This window comes from Lutjanus erythropterus, chromosome 11 (genome assembly GCF_056507025.1).
Source record: "Lutjanus erythropterus isolate fLutEry1 chromosome 11, fLutEry1.hap2, whole genome shotgun sequence".
Classification (NCBI taxonomy): Eukaryota; Metazoa; Chordata; class Actinopteri; order Lutjaniformes; family Lutjanidae; genus Lutjanus; species Lutjanus erythropterus.
In genome coordinates, this window is record NC_139327.1 from 32,497,683 (window position 1) to 32,521,880 (window position 24,198).

The following is a 24,198-nucleotide window of genomic DNA, read 5'->3' on the forward strand; positions in this document are numbered from 1 at the left end:
AATAAAGGACCTTTAAGGTACTTTGAGTATGTTTTTTCAACTTTCAGTATGAATTGCATTTTCTATTCTACTTAGTTACTCCTAAAATTAATTCCCAAATGAGGCCTACAATTTTAATTAATATTCAAACTTGTGATCTTAATTTTTGTAGCCAATATACAGTTTTCTGTGGATGGACAAAGGACAAACTTGCATGCACAGTGTACAGAGGGTGCTTAAAAGACAAAAATCATGATATGACAGATGATAGAAATTTAAATTCTATATCAAGAGGGATCAAAAATCAATCTTTGGGACATGAATCAACATAAAAACACTCAGTTGCAGATTTTACTCTGCACATTTCACTCTTCTTGCTTTTTTTTTAAATACAAGAGAACAATGACGAAGGAAAAGAGCTTTTCAATGTGAGCAGTGCACAGGTACCAGCAGCTGAGTCAAAAATGCTGAATTTTAATATAAAATATGAAGCACTATAATCAAACACAAAAATGTGATTTATTTGTCCACCATAATATTTTGTACTGATTTGGAGTCATTGAATTGCAAGCTACTGAAATTTTGCAATTATTTCTACTCAAATATTTCTGTAAAGTGATTTAATAACACATTAGCAATCAAAATAGGTTGCTTATGTGTAATTAATTGAGACCAATTCACTGAATTTTTTTTAATCCCAAATTTATACTAACACAAGAAAGTCAGTACAAAGCTATTACTGTAGAAGTCTTTGCTTTTTTGTCATAACTTTCAGTAAAGGTGGCAGCCAATAAAACATAAGTGGCCCAACTTTAAGGTGGTTAGCTTGTTGGTGCTGCCTTTTTCAAAGTGACTGTATTCCTTAGGAGACTGAAACTTCATAAATTTATAAAGACTTGCCATCAAACACAAACTAAATTATGACCCATCCAAAATGATAGTAGCAGAGTAAATGACTATTATCTACTGTTTAACACAAGTGAGTGTCAGAAAACTCATGAAAAACATGGTGTTTGCTGCCCTCTACTGGAGGTGATGTCTAACAACTACACATGACAGAATACTGCTGTTTTCACAAGCTACCTGGCTGCTTATTCCAGCAAAATCTGAGTCTGTCTGGTTGAGTTTTGGCCAAACTGAAGTCCCAGCTGTAGTAGTCACAGTTCACCAGGTGTCGGGGGGTGTGGGGTGGGGTGTAAAGGGCAGGGACTATTTGTTTTGAAACCTTGAATACCAAACAAAAGCAACTTTAGGGCTGTATGTAAACCATTTAACAAGGTATTTGAAATTATTTTGTAGAAAAGACAATTTATTACTTCATCCAGAGCATTTTAAATAGTTTAAAACATGACTGGATGTGAACCAAGCATTTTTAACAGTAGATTTACTTGTAGTTGAGTAATATTTCAGTAACAGTACTTCTACTTGAGTACAGATCTTCACGACTGTTTCCATGTCCGCAGATCAGAAACATGTCAAACCAAAACCACTTACAGAAGGAAAGGAAAAGATCTGACACTTTTTAATTGAACATTTTTTCAATTTGAAGTTTAATGTTAATTCCATGCTGTGTTTCAGTAAGAATACAGATGGTACTTGTGGCTCCGGTGAGAACATCCAGTAGTACAAATCAGATTCACGTTACACATACTGAACAGAAGGAAGAGAGGAGGAACAGAGAGGAAAGAGACAGAGTCGAGACGAGGAAAAACCTGAAAGAGTCAGGGGAGTAAAGATACAGCAGGCCTCTATTTCCCAAACTTTTTTTTTGTTTATATAGTGCCAATGCAAAACTGCATTACGTTACAATCAAAAGAGTGTTGAGCATTCCCCTCCCACGCACACACACACAGTTTGTCTGCTAAAAAGCCATTACCTAACTATCTGCCATTAGCAAAAGCGCTACAGCCTCGCAGCACAATACTTGGTCCGAGAGTGGACAAGAATAGAGGTCAGAGTGATGCTCGGAGACGGGGGGACATTCTGCTGTTTGTCATTATAAAAAAGAAAAAAAACAAAAAAGAAACCTATTGATGTGTTGAAGGAGCAGGGTTGGTAACCACAAAGTAAAGAGGGCACTTAAGTTCTTCCTAAAAGCTTTAACGCATCCCTTTTAAACCTTCCAACACTGCGATGTTTCCTCAAAATGTTTCAAAACCTACTGACTTGACAGAAGCATGGACAGTATCTTGATCATAAACACACATATACAGGAAAAAACAGCAAAATATCGTCTTTAAATAAACTCTTGCATATGTGTGTTACAAATACAGGCAAGCGTACTTGGCAACAGATGATAACAGCAATGTAAAGCAAAATAAAAACGGTAAAAGAGGACTTATTAAAGGGTACAGGCTTGCAAAAATGAGACATCAAAAATAAGGTAAAACCCCGGAGGAGTGGAACTGAGGAGCCGAGCGGCGCCCTGAGGGGGTCGGGAGATGACGTGCATACGAGGAGAAAAAGGTGAGACAGATGGGTAAGAAATGGAGGAAAAGGTAGAGAAAGAGTGTGGGCTGCAGTATAAACCCAGCTGAAAACTGTGGCTGGGGACAGGAGCTAGTGCTGGGAGGAGAGAAAGAAGGGAGGAGGAGGAGGAGGAGGAAGAAGAGGAGGAGGCGGAGGGCTTGTCTCGTGTTGTTCAGTCTCACTGGGTCTCTTCCTCCGCATCTTGCAGTGCTTCTTGTTTCTGTTCTTCACCTGAGAGAATGACAGAACAAGAACAGTCACGTTATCTCTGCACGCTCGTTAAGACGTTTTCAAAACGGAGCGGAATGTGGCCGTTAGAGGATGAAGACGCTGGTGTGAGCATCCGGCCAGAGAGAGTCTGGTTCAAGATTTTAAATGAAAATTTATCCATTTCTCTTGCTGTTACTGGTATTGGGGCTCAACACCATTATTAGGCAATGTGCAATGTTAGGTGCTATTATGTTTAATGTTATATGTTTATATCATATACAATCTTACCTTCCATCATGTACAAGAGTGCTTTCCTATAATGTTTAATAAACACTTTTTAAACCATTGTAAAATGTTACTTTTGTTCTTACTTTTGTTATGTTCATCATCATGTGAAATAATGGGTTAAATATCACGGGCTACTCAATTTGCAACTATCTAACTTTTAGAAATGAGTGGGATCAGGTCAGAAATATCAGAAATCAGTTAATCATGCTACAAATAACCCAAACATTCAGAAGTATAAATGCAGTGGTTGTGTCTACATGCAGCCCAGTGAGTGTGTGTTAATCCACAGCACCTTCAGAACGAGCCACAGTCAGATTTACTGAGGGGGTAAAATGCCTTGTGAACCTGTCCGAATGGTTGCTTAGAAAGGTTACCATAGAGACAGCACAGCCATCCGTGTAATGAAGAATTAAGAGGCACAAATAACAAAGGCTCGAGAATCCATCATGATTAAAATAGAAACCGTAACAGCGCTCATTAGCACCAGAGCTAACTGGGATGTGAGAAAACCACAGGAGATGGAGCAGCAGCTTTACTCACATGCTGTTTGTCCATTATATCACACTTCAACAAGCTGCGTTCACACCTTTACAAACTCTGCAGTGAAACGCCCCGGTGGGCCGTGTTCAGTGGTGCTAACGTGCACGGTGAAGGACCAGGGTGTCCACAAGTTTTATCAGTCTAAAGCCGAGGCTGGAATCACTGCTGGATTCAAATGTTTATCCATCAGGGTGGAAAGTTAACTCATGTTTATGCAAACATTTCACAATTAAATGTGAAGACACTTTTTATTAAAGCCTCTGGAAACTTTGATACAACAAATCCATTTTTACTATTTCAAGGCAAGTTTCTCATTAAGCATTCGTCTGAGTGACAAACCTTCATAACTATTAGAACATCAGATCACACTATATTGACAGCTGCCTTAAATATATTCGAAAAATGATCCAAACCTTGACTCAAAACCGTGATACGATCCGAACCAGTTTTTTGATCCGTTGCACCCCTATTTGTCAGAAAGCATTTTCCAACAGGAGATTGATTCGTAAAGATCAGCAGATCATTGGTTTTATGTTCTCACAACTGTCATTTACATCAGACTTTTCTTTTAAAAAGTAGTCTATATCAGTCATTCCCAAAGGCTGGTTCAGGACCCACAGGCGGGTCAACAGGAGATTTTTGTTTTGGGTCGCCAAATAATAAAAGATGGAATGGAAGAAATTCTGTAAATTTAAGATTTAAAATGTGTAATTACTCCTGATTGCACTTCTTTCATCTCATTAATGAATTAGGATAAAATGTTCTATATCGAGTCCCTCCAGGAAGTTGTGACCGCAGTAATTCACACAAATTCAACCTGTGAATGCTGCATGGCCTTGCAGTTTTATCAAAAAATAAATAAATAAATAGTGAGACACTCTACAGGGTGTCAACCTACACTGCGTCATCTTTACAGCATTGCTTATTTCCTCTGACACGTGCCGGATACTGCAAATAAGGGGTGTGGAGTCAAAACCCCCCACTAATATTCAAACGATTATTGAAACTGAAAGCTCACTTCATCAATTTTCAATTACGTATTGACATTGTGATAAACTTAAAGTTTCACATATCTGTTTCAGATGCAGCATTGTTGAGGGCACCATGTGACACTGCAGACTGATAAAAGAAAAATCTCAATAAATAAATAAATAAGTTACACAAGCCAGTGGAGCAGCCGCTAGCTGGAGGTGAAATCAGGACTTCACCTCTCTATTGGAGAGTTACGTATTAACCTGATGTCCTGGAGAGATTTAAACACAACCCAGTACGGTTTAGACTTAATGACTTGCAGACACCCTTTAAGACACTAAAACGCACAGCACTCAAGTTCAACTCGTGCAGAAAAAGGTGAAGAACAAGTGAAAAACATCACATAGTACATATACACATTTTAAATAATTGCAGCTCTGTAATCCTTCCATCGTCCATCATCTCCTCTAAACCCCGAAAACATTCAACAAGGCTGAACTTTGTAGTGTGAGGAGGTTAGTGAAGGTGGCAGATGTTAAGGTGGTGAGACAGGAGTCACAGCTGAAGGTGAAAAAGCCAAAGACAGGAGGAGGAATGACTTACAAAATATACTTCTATAATGGAGGAAGAGTGAAGGAAGAGGGCTGTCCTTAAGGCTCTACAGAAGAGCGAGGGAGAGATGAGAGATGATTAGAGATGTGTGTGAGTACTGAGGGGGAAAAGAGGGAGAGAAACCGCTGTGCTGAGGGGAAAGGTTAGAGGAAAAGTTAACATTGTTCTTCCAGGTTTTCTTGATGCCCTTGCTGGCCCCACACTAGAGAATAATTGGGCAGATTTGGTGACCGATCAGAGGCTGAACAGATTATCTTTCTGTGTGATCCTGTTTGAGGGGTTTACACCTTAACTTTATTAACTGGATCAGAGTCTCCCTGATTTTTGAGTCTTGTAGTCTGAAGTGGAACAGCACTGGAATATTTGTCAGTGTTTTTCTCAAGTCACATTTACTCATGCACTTTTTGTGAAATCCCTGGAATCACCAGTCCAAATCATTTAGCATAAATGCCAAGTGTGCAGTCCTGTGTCTTGACTGAATTATACTAGGGGTGACATGATTCCCCAAATCCATGATACAATTTGACTTTTTGAGGTCACACTTAAATTCAAGTAGATATTCCAGGTGGCAAAGAAAAACAACAAAGGCTGAACTTTATTGCCTTGTTTGAGCCTTCAGACTAAAATATTTAAAATTAGTTAAATCTGTTGTTACATCTGTGGTCTTCTATGTTTTTTAGCTGAGATTTGAAAACCTTGGACCATGCATGAGCACTTGAATAATGTTTCAAAAACTTTCTTGGCAAACGTAAAGAAAATCATTCAATGCTTTTAGTTTAATTTCTGTTCTAATGTTAAGAGGCTTCAGCCAAAGGACATCATCAGGGGCTTGAAGTAACAAATCAGTTTTAAAATTTGTCAAAAGGGAAGCAATGGTGGTGGCAGCGAGGAATCAGTCAATAATCACCCAGAGGTGAACAAGTTGAAATCAGAGGAGTTTCAAGCTACTATAACTAATGTCCTGAGAAGAAAGGAATGGTTCTCACCATCTCCCTGCACGTCTGAGGTCCATAGTGTCAAGTTGTCACGTAGCAACTGCATGATAAGTGTTGAGTCCTTATAGCTTTCCTCGCTCAGCGTATCCAGTTCTGCAATGGCATCGTCAAACGCTTGCTTCGCCAACCTGTCAGCAGAGAGGACACGAGACAACACAGTGACACATGTAAACAGGTGGCAGAACGCACAGGTACCATCTGTATTTATACTATTTTTTCTCCATCGACGGTCTGTTTTTGATTCTATTAACAGCTCCTCTGAAGAGGCAGTGGGGTTAAGTGCAAGGATGGAAATTAAATCTGTTCCGTGTCAGGACTGTTTTCAAGTAGCATAGTTCCTGAGAATCATTTAGCAAACATCCTGGAGCATCAGCAGCCAACAGCTGGAACACAGTTTCTTTTCATGTGGAATTTTAGCCACATCTACAAGGAAAGATTAAAGAGAAAACACGTGGATGTAATTTACCAGACTGGACAGAAATGGCAAACAGTTAGGGTATTTTCTGATATACTGAAAGGTGCACTCGAGGATTTTTGGCATCCAGAGGGCAGAAAAAAAAATCTTAAAATATTATTAGAAAAATATCCTCATTTTAGCTCCAGTTTGGCCCCAACCAGCTGATTGTTCACCTGCCACTGGATGACTTTTTATCTCTGATATCTGGCACTGGGAAGTAGTACACAGTGGCTTTATCAGAGTTTTTCTACTTACAATTCCAGGTTGTTAGTGAATTTTCAGAACATGAAACCAAAACAAAGAGGCTAAAAAGTTCAGTAAAGCTGCAGCAAAGCTCCATTTCTATTAGGGATGTTCCTGTTGACTAAACACAAATTTTAATTTAGATAATAATAATAATTATCTTAAACACTGTACAAATACTGCATGTTGTAAGAGTGGTTTGAAGCCATCAGTCACAATCTACAAATCGCCATATTGTGTTTTAAACACCGCTGAATTTCACATTAACCAACAAAACATGAGACCAACTCACTAAAGGCTTCATCTTTTTGGACCGAAAAGGATCACAGTGTCTGGGGGTTAGCAACATTATTTACCAGACGCTTAGCTGCCAGCCTGACACACAGTGTGGCGAACATTAACAGTGCTAGCAGCAGCAGCCTGCTCTACTCTCTCCAGTCTAGTGGTTCTATATTTTAGTTTATTCTGACACAGCCTGAATTCAACCCAATTTTCATTTTCTGGATCAAAACACTGCCAAACCATGCAGGTTTAACAAGCTGTCCTCTGTCTGACTTTGCTGATAACAAAATCCAAGGTTGGGTGGGCTTTTGAGGCACCAACGCTGGGCGAGAGGGGCTGCAGCCCCGACTAGTGGTGGGCAGCTGCATAACACCTTAGAGGCAGCAGTTAAATGCCACTGTACATGAAAAAAACACTGACAAATAGTTTAACCAACTAGTATTTGTGGTGATGATGTTTAACCATATCACTGACTAATCCTGCACACCCCTAGTTTCTATCACTCTTCTCTGCTTCCATCACAGTTAGTATTGTGGTTTGTGGTGATCTAGAGACTCTGAAGTTTACACCCTCTACAACGACGCAGCTAAAAACACAAGTCGAAACTTGTTTAACAGCCACACCTTTCACCTTCTCTCATCAGTTAACCACAAAAATGTTGTCACCAGCATTTTTTAATAAGTGTCCCAGCTAAAACTATACAGATATATATATAGTGATGATTCCAATCTTAAATTTTCTGGGCCCTAAAACATTTTATGTAGTTTTTATGTCCTTTCCGAAAACACTAACAACACTATGAATCTCAGTGGGCAATTCCAATCAGATCAATATAACAATAAGAAATGGAGTTTAAGTGAATTCACATCTTTTAAAGTCGGATGTACCAGACAACACGAAATGATCACACGTACCTGCAAGCACGGTCTGGCGAGTTGAGGATTTCATAATAGAAAACTGAAAAGTTAAGGGCCAGTCCCAGACGAATTGGGTGCGTTGGAGGGAGTTCGATCAGGGCGATGTCGTTAGCAGCTTTGTACGCAACCAAACTGTTTTCTGCTGCCTCCTTCCTGTCGTTGCCTGTGGCAAACTCTGCCAGGTACCTGTGGTAATCTCCCTTCCTGAACACAGGGAACAGCACAGTCAGATTTCACACATGTGCATTATGAAAAAACATATATAACAATTAAGACCCCAGAGCACTGACAAGTTTGACAAATGCATTCAAAAATCAGCAATAGTTGCAGCATATAACACAGAGCTCCCCAACAAAGAGCTGTGGTTTTCCAACAATTATTAAAGCTTGGTTAACAACCACTATTTTTTTTTAACACCTTTCACAAATTGTCACACTCTTGTCACAGCATATCCCATTTAAATACTGACTCACAGTGGGAGTTACTACAGTCCTTTTTGTAACTTGCGGCAAATATTGACTATATTATTATGGTCTTTGTATTACTGTCTCTCTTGCTGGTGTTTTAACATAAAAGAGAACTGTGATTTTTAGGGTGTATGCATGTATAATTCAGGCTGGAGAGTCAGAATCCTATTCAAGTGAAGCAGGACTGAGCTAAAGAGCAGCAACATATATCAAGCTAACAGCTTTAAGATACAGATCAGTATCTGCTGTCTAGATAGTACTGAGCCGAGTGAATAAAGACCCCTCTTGTGGTTAGAAGTGCAATCAAAAGGCCGCTGCAAGCTCGAGGGTAGAGTATAGCAGTTCATAAAATTTAATAGAAAAAACAAGTCTGAACAATTAGCATGCATTTCACTATTGCAGACTGAACGTCGGATAATCTTAGTTTTATATCTACAATAATTAATCGATTAGGTCTAGTTGTCAGCTATTAAATTAACTGCAAAATATTTTGATAATCGCTTAATTGGTCTGATTTATTAGTTAAAAAAAAAGGCAAAATTCTGATTCCAGCTTTTTAAATGCGTCTCAAATTATATAAAAAAAACTAGGGATGGCTCTGTACCAGTTTTTTTATGACTGATACTGGTATTGAAACCATGATTATCAGCTGATGCCAGATTGGTTCCTTAGGTTTATGACATCATATACGCAGCCTGACTGAATGTTTTTTTTTTTTTTAAGACTGCTCTTGCTCACTGCATTTTCAAAGCTAGAAATACTCTGATGAGGTGTTTACTGCTCATTTCTCTCCTGATAACCTGACAAGGTTAAAAATGTGATTTTCACTGGAGGCAGTCAGTAATATATAACACATTCGTATGGATGCATTTTGCTTAACTTAGCCATCTAAAAACTACCAAGGTAAAACTGTGAAACATATTCTACGACTCTGAATTTACAATAACTTGCACAATAACTCGCAGTGCAATATATCCAAAATCATTATTACACCGTTATGATTGTAGTTTGTTGCACATTTTTTGAAATAATTCCTACATGCATTCTCATATTTCTATTCATCTTATATTTTCTATATACTGCAGTTTTACATTTATATATTGCTGTAATATTCTAGATAAGGCACATGCATCTTTATACATCTTACTGTATAGATTTGTTATTATACCTGATACCCTTATACCTGATATCAAGTTCAACTGTACAGGTGCATGACCTTATTTTATAAATTGTTATAATGAACTTGCGTGACAGAAAAAGACACTTATATTAGATACATACATTTTGTAGTAGAAAACCTTAGACTCTCCCGTGGTTGCAGCTAAGATGAGGTGCTTGTCCAGTACATCCAGAATGTCGTTGCAGATTGATTTCAGCTCTTTCTCAACCTGTAGACCAAAACACACAAACACTGCTGTCAACAATCTGTGGGGTCACACAAAAACTCACAGGTGTTAGATACAAATTTCCTTTGAATTTAAAAAGGAAAATCCATCTGCAATTTAAAGCCTATTTGATTAAACTCTGCTGAGATTCATTGTCAAACAATATGTAAACATATTCACGTCTATGGGTAGTGACTAGAAGTAACTCATTTAAAAAATAAGTTACTCAATCAATTTTTATTTTAAGTACTGAGTGCAAACTTTCTAGAGCTTCAATGATTAGTCCATTCATTGCCAACTATTTTGATAATCCATCAATGATTTCAGTATTTTTTAAGGCAAAAATGTTGAACATTGTCTGGTTTAAGCTTCTTTTTTTCAACAAGACTTAAGTTAATGTTTAATCTAGTCTAATTTTATAGTTTTCAGACATTTTATAAAGTCCAAGGTGATTTCTTTAAATGTCTCCTTTTGTCAGTCTAAAACCCAAAGATATTCAATTTAATATGATAAACAGAGAAAAGCAGGAAATCACCATATTTGAGAGGCTAACGACAGCATTTTCTGCCATTTTGCGTGAAAAATTACTTTAACAAATAATCGATTATCAAAATAGTTAGACTTTTGTCAGATTTACCTGCCCAACATGGCATTTTATTTGCCCTAGGAGAGCGGCCAACTCTTACTGTTGAGCCCCGAATTAAGTACAGAATTATGTCTGAGCTGCAACATTTAGAGAATTAGTTGCCAACTATTTTGATAACTGATTAGTCATTTTAGCAGTTTACTGCAATGTAAGGATTTGAGGATTTTCTGCTTTTCTTTGTCATTTATGACAAGTTACTGAAGAGTCTTTGGGTTTTGGACTGTTGGACAAAGAAAGCAATTTGAAGGCAACAATTTGGTCTATGGAAATTGTGACAGGCATTTTTCATTTTTCTTTGACATTTTATTGACGAAATGATGAATCATTAATGAAAGTTATCATTAATTGAAGCCATAAAAATTTCCAAAATTCTATCCACCACCACACCAGCAGTAGCTGAAGTGGGCAGAGATACGTGGGGCAGCTTTGGGGGCCGTCCCCATGGAGGCATATGTCAGAAACAAGCTGCCTGGGTATTGTGTGACTCAGGTCAAGGGTCAGTGTCAGCCATCTAAATCTGACATTTAACATCACTGTACGGCAACATGTCCTTGCAAACAAAACAATTCTTTCTTTGGATATGGCCTCAACCCGTTTGAAGAACATGGTGAGTGAATTTTAGACAACTAATTGTTGCAATTATTGCTTTTGTCACCATATTTTTCACTGCTAAATAAGCGGTTCAACAGGTCCACCATTGAAGAAATGCAACATATAATGGCAGAGGCATCACCTTAAAAGTCACAAGACCATATGAATTTTGCTAATTTGACGTTTAAGTCCCATTATCATCACTGATCAAATGTGTGGTGCAAGTTCTGCGACAAAAACGCAGCTTTCTCAGATTTGAACGCGGGTGAAATTAATTATCCTGTAAAATCTTTTTCTCCAGTCACTACATGACTGGAAGATTGTGGTGCTGCATTGCACTCAGTGGTGCCACCAGTGACTGGGAGGTTCTCTGCAGCAGAAAAAGTGATTTACAGTTGATTTATGGTCACTGCTTACCTCATTATTTCACTCAGACAAGTGTTGTTGGGCTGTGAAATCACACCATTTCCTCTCAAAGTGAAGAGGCCTGTCGAGGAGAGCTTAAAGAGTCTGGCCAAGAAGGCTAAAGCGTCTCTGGCATCTCGCCAACTCGGTATGGAAATTCGATTACCTGAGAGTGCACCAACTACACTTATCTCCAGGAAATAAAGATAGGAAGCTATTTCAAATTAGTTCTCCTTGAATCCACTGGGTTTGTACTGACCCTACTCAAGACCCTCCTCTGAAGGGCAGCAACCGTAACTAGGCACCACAACCTTTGCATTCGTCGACATGTTGAAGTGGTATACATGGGGCTCCAAGCGGAACTAGCAAAACTCAGCATCTCCTGAGTTTGGAAGGTGGTGTCTTTTTTGTAGTCTTTCAAAAACATAAAACACAAAAACAAACATGTGAGGAAGGGGTTAAACTTCTTCCTTCTTTCGTCTTTATCAGCTCTGCTGTAAGCTGTTAACTTCCGCATGTCCGGCTAACTAGCTTACGAACTGCAGCAATGTTAGCTCCAGTTAGACTTCTGTTAGACACCACTGCACTGGCTAAAATCCACGGTCATAAGCTTGAAATGAGACGCCTGCGTCCCTGTGGAATTGAAGACCTCGGGTTTCAACAATTACTCTCAATTTCAATGTTAAACCTGCCACCATTATCACTGTAAACTGAATATGTGCAGCGTGAGAGAGGAAAACTTGACAGGAGTAGCAACAGTAACTGAAACAGGGTGTGGTGTTGTGAAGTGTCAATTCAGGACACCGAGCATTAAAAGCCAGAGATATTTGCGCTACTAACTAGTGGAAGAGAACTTGAGACTGCAACAGGGCCAACGGTGACTAATTTTTCTCCAGCTTCCCGCCAAAGCTTACCAAATCAGTGTGCTGCATAAAGCTTCACAGAGGACTGTTAATGTTTAGTTGGAATCTGTTGCAGACATGAGCACAGACAGATTTCAACTGTGTGATTTTGTCTCACCAAAACTTCTACCTACAACTTTCAACAAAAGGATGGAATAAAAAACCCCAAAAACACTGCTTACAGATATGTGCATTTCATCCATTTTTCTGTGTTGTTTGGGTCAAAGTTTGGCTCTATATTTGTTTATCTAGAATGTCTTCAATGAAAGAAATATGTTGAAGCCTTGCCTAAGCAGGGTGTCTACATGTCTAAGCAAGTTAAATCTAGGGCTTTAAGATTTTCCACAATTAAATTTAAGGCCAATTTTCCAATAAAACCAAACAACAAAAGTGAAAATAGATGTGTACTCTTCTGAGTAATGTTTTAATTTCATTTTTTGCTTGTGTAGATTTGATTGTGATTTTTTTTTCATTTAGTTATTTGTTTATTCTAATGATTGTTACTATTTTCTTGTTTTATGTATTTTGTTTTTGCGTACCACAAATTTATTTTTGCTTGAACTTCTCCATTCCTATGCTGCACCAGTGGACATTTGATTTAATTTTTCTGACAAATGGCCACAATAACATATATTCTTAGTTCAAAATAGTGATGATAAATGAAAAAAAATAAATAAATGGGACAAAGTGACATTAACTTGAGTTAAAAAGAAAATTTAGGTGGCACAGAAATGAATGAGACTTGCTCTGAAATACTGGAGACCAAGAGTTAAATGGAAACTTCAGTGTTTACAGGATAGCTAACTAGCTAGGCTCCACCCAGACACTATGGTGGTCACCAGGAGAGAAAGTTTGCAAACATGAATAGAAAAAACTACAGATTGTAACAGGATAAAAGAGGTATTCACCTCTGTTGATTTTGCTGTGAAATTTAGACCATTATAGCATTTGAATAATACATATTTAAGACCTTCCCAAACAGATTTTAGGCTATTTTCTATGGCCTACTATTAGTAAATGTGCATTTTATACATTAAGACTGTAGCTACCCTGATAAATTCCTGAATTATTATAATCAAAATCACTGAGAAACCTGTAAGGATACAATCTCACACCATTTATAATCAGTGAAAGTAATCAGTCGGGTTTAAAAGCGTGTCTGACCGTTTTCCTGTATTCTCGGATCATCTTTAGTTTGTCTTCTCCGCCTTTGTTTTCTTCTTTCTGTTCGAGGCTGCTGATTATCCTCCAGGAAGCTCTTCTGGCTCCGATCACGTTCTTATATGCTACTGACAGCAGGTTCCTCTCCTCCACCGTCAGTTCCACGTCCATACTGGCCACCTTCTTCATCGACTCAACCATTTCTGCGGAGAGACATTGAAGCACATGGCATAAGGCATGGTCTTGTTTGCGTCTTGTACAATTGTCAATCTGAATGTTTTCCCCATATTAATCATTAATTCACTCACAAGAAAACACAAGACACAAGTGAGAATTGTCCTCTAACTGCCCTTTTTCTTGGCTTTGACAGCGTTTTTGCCAGGACAGGCTTGTTTAATGGTTACTATGAATACATTAGCATGACTAATATTGCCATTTTTAGCTGATCATTGATATACTGATACTAGCATACAGATCCGCCAGTATGCAACATGAAATTGCAGCACAGAAATGCTTTCTCTATGTCTCTCTCTCTTTCGATTTAGGTCTGTCCGGTCTGCCACTTATTGGATCGAGTCTAATTATCCCTCAATTTATTCCAAACCAAGTCTGACTGTCCCTAGGTCCCGTTTGGATTGGATCACTTTTTCAAAAAAAAATGAATCCACAAAACTATTGGTCCTGTGACGACCTCTGTCAGAGAGAACCGAGTTTATTTTTAACTCAGTATAGCACATTTATCATTACAGATTGTGAAATGTGCCGAATGTTGGGTGAGCATTCCTGTGACAGTCCAGTACTGGTGTTAAAAGACATTTTGACCTATCATCAGGCTCTGTAGTGGGGTTCAGGCTGTACTGTCATAAATTTACTGAGCCCTCTGACAGGTGACACCATTCTTTAACCCTGATCTAATGCAGCTTTTAACTACCTGTGAGTCCGACTGTCGCCCAAGCAAAGAGCAGACACTTGACTGGGATTTAGATTGGAATTGTATCTGCTTAGGCTAAAACATTAGCTGGTCCCACTTGATAGGTAGCTTTTTCCATGGCCTGCTCTGTTGTACAGCCATCAACACTATCTAGTTCTGCTAGTCTCTCAAAGAGCCACTTATTATTTGCTAATTGGGCAGAGTACTGTCCACGTAAAGAAACCAAAAGATATTCACATTCATGAAGCAGAAATCAGAGATTTTACAAAATAGCTGCCGACTGATAATCAATCATCGCATCGTTAGTAATAATGTATATTGCATTTTGCAACTAGGGCTGCAACTAACAATATTCGCCTATAAAACATCAGAAAACTGTAAATAAATAAATTAATATTGGTCAATGCTCTCCAAAGCCCAAGAGGACAACTCAAAGATATTCAGTTTACTGTCAGGTTTTCTTAGAAATTTACTCAAAAACATTAATAAGCAATTTTTCAATTAATCATTGCAGCTCTAGTAACAACAGTTTGACCAACATTAGCCTACTGCTTTGCATAAACAAGTAACTACAGCAGGGGTTGGTGTTTACGTACATTTAGAAGACAACATTAGGATAAAAAGACTGTTTTTTTGGTTCATTAATCATTAATAGAGACCTCATTTTCCAAGAAAAACTGTGCCCAGTGGCAGACAATGAAAGCGAGGCTTACAGGGAACCAACCTAAATGCAGATGGTTTCATTATTCTGCAGCCATTACAGTATGTAATAAACTTCTACTACTTCATAATGATCAGTGAAAGTAGACCAAAAAGTTGACTATTTCCATTTTAAAATATTGACTTTGCAAAAGAGACATCAACCAATCCTCAGTAAAATGCTTCACGTGGCTGTGTGTTTAGGTTAGAAAAGGTATATTGGCCGACATAATTTTCAAATGTTTCAAATATGGATGTGGGCAACAAAATCCTAGTGCCAGCCCAGCTCAACTTGTAGTCATTGACATGGCATTTCATGCTAATGTTTGTGAGTTCTGTCAGAGAAGCTTTCAAAGTGCCACTATATGGGCTCTGGAAAACATAGTTTAATATTTTGACATTTTGTCACCACCATCAGGTCTCCTGTCACATCACCATTATGTAGATGATCAAATTATGCACAGTCTATTACAAGATGATGTGGTGTGTTTTTGATGAAACACAAATCAAGACTATCTAGTCGTTTACTTTAATGCAGCTTAGATTTAAAATGCTTAAAATTTTAAATGGAACAATGACTGGGACGTTTTAAATGCTGACTTTCAGCTTTTAAGATGGTCCTTAGGTATAATGGTTTCACTGAGGCTCATTCCTACTTAAACTGTCATGATTAAAACTGCTGACAGTGTATTCTGTGGATTTTCCAAAGAAACTGAGATGTCACTGACAAATTTTCTAATGTTTTGAAGACCACCAAAGATCTGGAGCATGGCTTAATGACACTAGAGGTAAATGTGAAAACAGTTTTTGTAAACTGAGGTAATATTTAAAACCATTTCCTCCATTATAATTATCAACATTTCGGGGTAAAGAAACATTGATTTCCCTGATTGAAAATAAGCACATCCTCCTTCCATTAACAAAGAGTTTAACACACACTGCAGAACCTTGAAAGGTTTCTGTCATCCTCAGTATTTTATTAATGGAGTGCCTGGGACACTGCCCAAGTATAAACGCCTCTAATGCAGAGATTCAGCACCTATGAGCACGTACTGTGGGAACGGCGTCGGGGCGAAGAACCTGAGAGCTATACGCATTGTCATTCTTGTATTTTTACATTCCACATCTTCAAGGTGAGTCAGTAGGGTATGGTGTGAAAATGTAGAATCCAGAGACGAAATGGCAATGAAAGCAATTTGACACTCCCATCTGAAGGAGCAACTAATCAGCACAACAAGCCGTTTCCCTGGGGATTAACATAAAACAGACACAATAAGGGGCTCTTCAATCAAATAACCAGAAGCAGTTCAAGAAGGACTCACAGGAATTTAAACGCCTAAATAAATTAAACTGACTGATTAAACTGCCTCTGATATAGTTTACGTCATTACTGGATAAACCTGAGACTATTTTAAACAATAGATTGTACTATTATGGGTAATGTGGAAATGGTTCCCATGCTAAACATGCTACCCTGGAGGTAATAGCAGCGTGTCAATCATTTGGCTTTCAGCTTCACAGACAGGGTGTTATCTGCAGAAGCCAATAGCAGGGCTCTGTGCAGCATGCTGGAGAAACCTGATACATGATGGTTGCAGGCCAGGAGGAGAACTATGCTGCTTTGATCACTTTACCCTCCAGCCCAGCCTGCACTCAAACAAACTGAGTGACCTCTCAGTGCTTTTTTAAACATTTTCTCAGCATTACAAGCTACACAGATCTACGGCCACAGGATGAGACAATGTGGGCTTCAGTGGAGTTGGGGGAGAAAGTGTGTTCCCTCCATTGTACAGTGCGAAAGGTCGTATCTAAAGCCAGCGTTTTTTTTTGTCCATTCTGGGCTGCTGTAGAAACATGGCAGTTCAACACGGCAGACGCTGTAAAAGCAGACCCACCCTAGATTTACAGGGCTATTTCTAGGGTAACAAACACACCAATTCTTATTCTCAGATGAGTATGCAATAATTACAGCAAACTTCCTGCCATATATTCCGTTTCTGCCATATTGTGCTTACAGATACAGATAAATCTTACAGACTGAACCTTTACCCATTATCTTTAGCTTCCACCCACGGTTCGCAGTGCACGTCACAGATTTTTGAATGATCCTTAAAATGCACCTTTGGAGTCATACTTAAAAGTTTACCTTAGACTTTTTATGAAAGAAACAGAACTGAGTTCTTAACCTGATGATTTAACTGGGGGAGTTCAATGCTGATCTAAGCTGCAGAAGTGCTTCAACTGTGAGTCATGTAAAATTTGTCTATGGGAAAAATGAATGGGACTTTTACTTCCAACAACAGGGTGCTCAAAATAGCTCCTCCCACTTCACAACTCTCCAGCCCTCATTTGGACACCAACTTCCAGGGTTGCTATAAAAGGAAATTACAGTTCATCTTCAAAGCTGTAGTTTGTGAAGTCTACAGTATGCTATAAGAAGCTTCGTTCTTCAGTGAGACACTTAAGGTTGTCAAAAGAATTGAAATATCAGTACTTTTTCAATGCCATGTCTAAAAACAATACAATGCTAGCATTTCATGGTATCAAAAGTACCAAAGCTATAAAAGAAAATATCGAAGTGCTCATTCAAGACCTCAGTTCAACTTTTACTGTCCTGCCTGAAATTTGGCTTGCAGCAAAACCAGACAGTGTTCACTGACAGTTTGTTTATTTTTCTCTTTTCAACTGAAAACTTCAGATTATGTAAGGCTTAATTACAAACTGCAATACATCGAAATCACACTATGACCAAGTGCAAAATCCAAATTGCAGGGCCAAAATGAATTTTTTTGAAAAAGGAAAACAGTGTGTGAAAACAGCATTATAATAAAATTCAATAATATAATGCCTTGGCCTAAAAATGTTGTTCTTGAGATGAAAGAAAACATGTCTGTTTGGTACAGACACCACCAAATGTCACATCATCATGATTTTACTATTTTTTTCAGTAAAAATGAAAATTTTGACACAAATGTGATCATTCCCACTAATCATATTGCAATCATGATTTCATTAATTTGATTCATTTTCATGACGATAATCAATATAACTTTTTTTTTTTTACCGTATCATGCAGCCCTACTATTATGTAAAAGAAATACCACAGAAAAAGAAATGTTTTTGGAAATGAAAAACACTAACTGGTCTGTTTTAATTTATACAATCATTTTCTGTGTAAAAGGTACAAACAGGCATAGCGGGCATTCACCATATTCACACAGTGGGCATTTTCCACTGATGTCACCCTCAGGGTGGGAAGCTCAAATGTCGTACTACTGTGTTCCAGGTTACAAGTAATATTTAAGTAGAGAATCTGACAAACTGTTATGATTTCACCGCTTCCTAACTGATCAGGAACTGAAAAGACAAAGGATAGTGAAAATGTTGAGGGACATTGGTCAATATTTTTGTGCTAATATTACATATTTGATTATTCATTAGCTACCATTATACATTACATGTTAGCATTCAACCACTTCCTAGCTAAAAATCACTAATGGTGTGAAACGATACGATAGGAAAGGGGTAAATTAATTAATTCTGAAATATTAACACACATTTGACAGTTTTTTTTAACCTGGAAATAAAACACACTGGATGTAATCAAGCTTACAATGTGATGTTAACTGCCATTCTGTCTTTTTTTTAACGACTCTCACCAACTTTCTTTATTTACGACAAAGCTTTTTACTGTAATTCTTGTTTTGTTACACTAATGCACTAGTTACCAGTGCATTAGAGTGTAACAAAACAACAATGTGATCTCAAGTTTTTGCTTATTGTACTTTTGTGTTGGATGTAATCTACATGGAAGTATGCATTCCAGTGAGCATAAGCTCACATGTTGCTGACTTAACCAGAACATTAACGATAGTCTACATTACAAGCTTGAAGACATCCAGTGTGTTTTACCTCTGGCCTTAGCATTAAATTCATGTGTCCATGATGTGCGTTGATATTTCAGAATTAATTTATGCCTCTGCTGTCATATCATCTATAGCTAGGAAGTGGCTGAATGCTAACATTAGCTGTTGTGCTATAGACGATAACAAGTTGATCAAATATGTTATTTCAAGCTTGAAATGTGGGCTGATGTCCATTGAGATTTTCACTATCCACGGACTTTTCAGTTGCTGATGAATCAGGAGGTAGTGTCATGATGATTTGTCCGATTCTCTACTTGGATACAACTTGCAACCTGGAGCGCAGCAGTATGACATTTAAGGTTCACACCCTAGTTGTGGCGTTGTGAATTGTTGTTGAACTTCTGTGGAAAAAGGGTGGGACAGCAGAACAGGTCATAAAGCTATTGTGTTACAAGCTCACTGCTGTTTGTGAATGTGTCTTTAAAATTAGGCAATTATTCCACATGATTTGTCACCTGTCTCTTAACACAGATTGAGTGCAGGAGAAGAGGACAGACACAGACACACACGCCATACCAGCACTTTAAGAATTTCCCAGTTTGGGATCAATAAAGTTCTCTGTCTGACTGTCCACACAGAAGCATTTATCTTGTGAATGTAAGAAGAATGAATATAAGATGATATATATACCATCATCATCCAATTTTTAGACCAAACAGCTGATCAATTATAATCAACAGATTAATTGACCAAGAAAATAATTGTTAGTTGCAGACTTATTCTATAAATTTATTAACAAAAAGCTAAAGAATAATTTTAAGGTAAGTAAACTTTACTTTGGTAAGAGGACTTCCAGTCAATTTACTGCAAAGAAAAGTTAGCTCAAGCTAAACTTCTGGCTGACATTGTTGCTCAGCCACCTATCACATAGTAGCAATAGTCTCTACCCCGCCTACTCCTGCACACTATTGGTGCAATGGCTCATCTATCAATCAATGCACGAGCCCCCCCACACAGTCGCACAGCAATGCTGGGCTCTTTACAGCAGCAGACGGAATGCCAGCCCTAGTTATCACAAACACACATACAGTTTCTAACTTTAATTGATGCTGCTTAGACAGCGTCTAGCAAATTCATCTGGTAGAGCATAAATCAATACCTTAAAAGAGCTGTTAAAAAAATAATCTCACGGCCTCCGCCCAACACAGCATGATGAATTTACTTAATTTTAAGTTTTCAGCCCTAACGTGTGTTTTTTTTTTTTTTTTTTCCAAGTTGGAGCAGGTTTCTCTTCACAAAAACACTTCGTAGCTACGGGCGAAATGTTAGTATTGACTGTAATTTTCTGATATATTTTACTTCTGAAGCAGCAGCAGCTTTTTGTTGGATCAGACACTGCGGATTCAAATAAAGCACAAGTCATGTTTGATGGGGTGTGGACGTTTGCTGCACTGTCTTTCTGACGGAGTTCGGCATGACGCGTGTCGGGGCTGAGGGTCGCGTCAAGAAGGGAGCCCTTGATTTGAGATACTCTCGCGAGATTTGCAGAAGTTGATTCATCATTGCACGAACTAATATTATTTAATGTTTTGAGAACACTGAGATTGAAATCTGGTCATATTTATGGACACAACCCACTCAGTGTGCGTCTAGGAAAATCATGGTTTGAGATAGAACGATCGCTCTCGCGAGCTCTTGCGCGGGTCTGGGGTTCCCTTCTGGGCACGACCGGGCTGATGAAAGGCTAGCCAGCTAGTTAGCAATGTAGATGGCTAGTGCTAACTATCGGCAGCGGACTAGCTTGGCTCACCAATTAACATAGCTAATGGTACATCTTAAACCAGACACCAGGGAACTCGACAGGGCAGGTCAATGCGCTTCACCACTGAGCAGAGACAGTTAATTTAAACGTTTACTGATTCATTCTGCTGAAGAAATCTCCGCCATTTTGTCTCTCGCCCAACAAATCCATGTGAACTGCTTTACCTGCGTCTCCGAGCCCCCTGCGCAGGGAGACAGAGGGGGAAGAGGGGCCAGGCATTCTGCAATGGCTGTTGGTTAACTACTTGTATTCTGTGACTTACCGTCATATCTCTCCGCCTGCTCGGCCAGTTTCGCCTGGTAAACTTGGTTCTCTCTATCGGCCATGGTGCTCGGGCGTTGGGACCGTTCGTAACGTCCCGGTGGAAAGGGAGGATTATCGGCTGCTCGGCGATTCCTGGTGGTGGATCAGCAACAGCACTGCCGCTCCGCTGAGTCGAAGACCCACCGGTAGCACTGGCGTAAAGATGGCGTCGCTAGTCCATCCGGGAAACACACGCAGCAGCAGCAGTCTTCATCAACGCCCACAGCCCCCGCCGTGCCAAGACCCCTTTTTCTTATTGTGGACATGCTGATGAAATATCTGTCCATTTTAGACAATATTAAATAAATACATAAGCGAGGCTGTGAAATAGATCCTGAAACAAATAAACGAGGCAATAAATATATTAATAAATGTAAAAATAAATATACAATTAAGTAGGTTTTATTTTACTACATTAAACGACTACATTTATGTATGGGGGGTTCATTTCTCGTGTTGCCATGATTACTTATATGCAGGGGTGGAAGTAACTAATTACAAATTCTCAAGTTACTGCAATTAAGAAGTTTTTTATTTGTGCAATTTGAATTACAAACAGAAAACTAAACACTGCAGCAGCACAGATTTGGAGTAAGAATGTTCATCATTAATCATTTATCAATTAATCACCATGTATTCATGAGTTTTTCAGTCAGTTGTGTCAAAATTGCAGCAACAGCATCTGCCTTTGGCATTGTTTTGACTGGCGGAGCAATTTGTTGAATAAGGAAACATAAACTTAAAATGAGAAAAATGGCAAAAAGTATAAATTATTAATGATTAATTAGTTGCGAGTATTTTCAACTATGAAATGCACAAAATCTGGAGAGGTGACTGTGATCACTGAGCAGAACAGAGAAGAGGAAAGATTCAGACTGAAGATTCAAAGAAACAGAAACCCTTTGAATGCTGATATAAATAATACATTAAATATCAAAGGTTACAACGTAACTAATACTCTGTGTACTTTTTGAGATTAATAGTTTGTACTCTTACTTCAGTATTTTTCTAATGCCAGTACTTGTACTTGTAAATGAGTAATATTTTAGTAACAGTACTTGTACTTGAATGTTGTGTCACTTATGTTACGACTCTCTGTTGTACTCTTAAATATATAATATGTAATTATGACAAGATAATAAAAATCTCTAAACTATGTTTTGTTATTATTGGGAAAATTCTCTATTCATAAACAGATGATTTTTAGTTCACAATCCTCTTAACCTCTTTGTTTTGATTAATTTGATGCTTACTGTAATTCTCTTGCTATTAGAAAACAATAAAAAAAAAAAAGCAACACATTTTTAGAATATTACAATCACGTTTGATGAAACCCCCCGAAGTCAAATGAATTGATCTTTTCTGGTGTCTGTCATATTCATTTAAAGATTATTTAGTTTTGTATTATTTAATTTTCATCTTCCAACTGTTGAATATTTGTCTCTCATTACACTGACTTTTGTTTTCATCCCTTATTTTTTAATATGTATTTTAATCTTTTTGTTGTTGTTATCAGCTATCTATATAATGTGTAAGTTGAGTCTGACATAATATCTTCCTTTTACTCAAAAAAGTTTTTTTCTTCATCAATAAGCATCATCATCTTCATGCTTCATCAATAAGCAAAATTATGTTGAATTTTCATTTTTGGGTGAACTATCCCTTTAATTAGGCTGAGAGTCTCGACATTAAAAAGCTGCGATCACTAAACATCACATGCAGGACTGAAGTGAAAAGCTGGATCAGCGCTTTGCAAACTATTCAACATTAACACTAGAGCTGCACAATTAATCGAAATTTTATTGAAATCACGATGTGGCTTTCTGCAATTGTGAAATCTCAGGAGGTGCGATACTTGTTAAAGGCAAAATGTGTCAAAAAAACTTTTAAATTAATGAATGTCATGAAACAGAGCTGTCCGGTCAAACAAATCAGATTCTACAGACTTAAAAAACATATTTGGTGCAGATGCCTGCAGAAAATTAACACCGGTCATTTTTAACACGTTTATCAATCAAAATAACGATAATGATGTAATAAATAATATCGCAAATCATATCGCGATTGTAATGCCAGTCAAAATAATTGCAATTTAATATTTTTTTGAAGTTGTTCAGCCCTAATTAACACAGAATTTAATTAACTGGAATAATTTCAAAGCATATGGAGCCACAGTGACGTAAAGCCCAAACTGACAATCTGGTACATTTTTATTGACTAGGTATATTAACACATTACATGCTACAGAAAATAAAAAGAAGTAAAATTTAACTTCAAATAATATATTTTCATAACACTTTGACACATTTAAAAAAAAATCCTATTTTTGTTCTTTCCGGTCCTCTTCAAAGTCAGGCTGAAATGGCACAAAAAGCGAAAAATACGTGATCGCTGCGAAAAAACTAAAAGAAAAATGACAGATCATTTGACATGAAGAGGCATTTTTTTTTCTTGAGCTGTAGAGGAGATAAGGTGCACGTTGAGGATAATCAGTGGTATTGTCTAAAAAAAAAGAAAACACTTTTTTTTTTTTGAACGCGTTCATTGGTCTTCAACTAACTGCTGTGGTACAGCTGCACAGTTACAATAATGTCACGATGATGAAGTGAGAATATTTTCTCTCAAAGGCAACAATCAGTGGGAGCTCAGTTCCATGCATCTGAATGCAATACCCAAATTTAACACTTTGCATAAAGGTATTACAACAAATACAACAATAAGATTAAAACAAATGTAAAAAAAATTAAGCGGTACCACAACAGAATGGATCAATCAATGGAAACATCATCTTTTTGATATCCAATTGATGCAAATTCATGCAAAATAAAAACCCTACATTTGGCATTTTCACTTTAGTTTTTGTCATTACAAATTATACAATAGATTATTTAAAATTTCTAAAACAATATGTGACATGATGTTGTGTTTTGGGACACATCTCACACCAGATTTTCTTTTTTTTTTTATAGCATCCTTCCCAAAACCACATTTAGTAATTTAGTGTTAATTGGTCACTTCTCTACCCATGTAAGCTTAATTATTATCTGACTTTTATC

The 24,198-nt window shown here is 37.8% G+C and overlaps 1 protein-coding gene across 2 annotated transcripts; it reads right to left on the reverse strand.

The window, feature by feature from the left end:
- Positions 1–1,498: 1,498 nt before the first annotated feature.
- On the reverse strand, positions 1,499–21,308 carry LOC146319388 (14-3-3 protein epsilon). 2 transcript variants are annotated; one of them, XM_084729995.1, is made up of 7 exons: positions 21,102–21,308; positions 13,525–13,724; positions 9,713–9,819; positions 7,962–8,168; positions 6,057–6,193; positions 5,062–5,116; positions 1,499–2,679 (listed from the first exon to the last, which is right to left on the reverse strand). In XM_084729995.1, exons 1-6 carry the CDS (start codon positions 21,163–21,165, stop codon positions 5,109–5,111), a joined length of 723 nt encoding a protein of 240 aa, XP_084586121.1. In that variant the 5' UTR covers positions 21,166–21,308; the 3' UTR covers positions 1,499–2,679; positions 5,062–5,108. The 2 variants fall into 2 exon arrangements, with proteins under 2 accessions (XP_084586121.1, XP_084586120.1); XM_084729994.1 differs by lacking the exon at positions 5,062–5,116.
- Positions 21,309–24,198: the final 2,890 nt, after the last annotated feature.

What these genes read in the sequence shown, in the direction of transcription:
- LOC146319388 (XM_084729994.1), bottom strand. Translation starts at nt 21,165, where the DNA reads ATGGCCGATAGAGAGAACCAAGTTTACCAGGCGAAACTGGCCGAGCAG. An exon ending in TCCGAGAATACAGGAAAACG is followed by an intron (nt 9,820 to 13,524) that starts GTCAGACACGCT and finishes TTTGGTCTACAG; the next exon opens with GTTGAGAAAGAGCTGAAATC. An exon ending in AAGGTTTTCTACTACAAAAT is followed by an intron (nt 8,169 to 9,712) that starts GTATGTATCTAA and finishes CCCTGTGTTCAG; the next exon opens with GAAGGGAGATTACCACAGGT.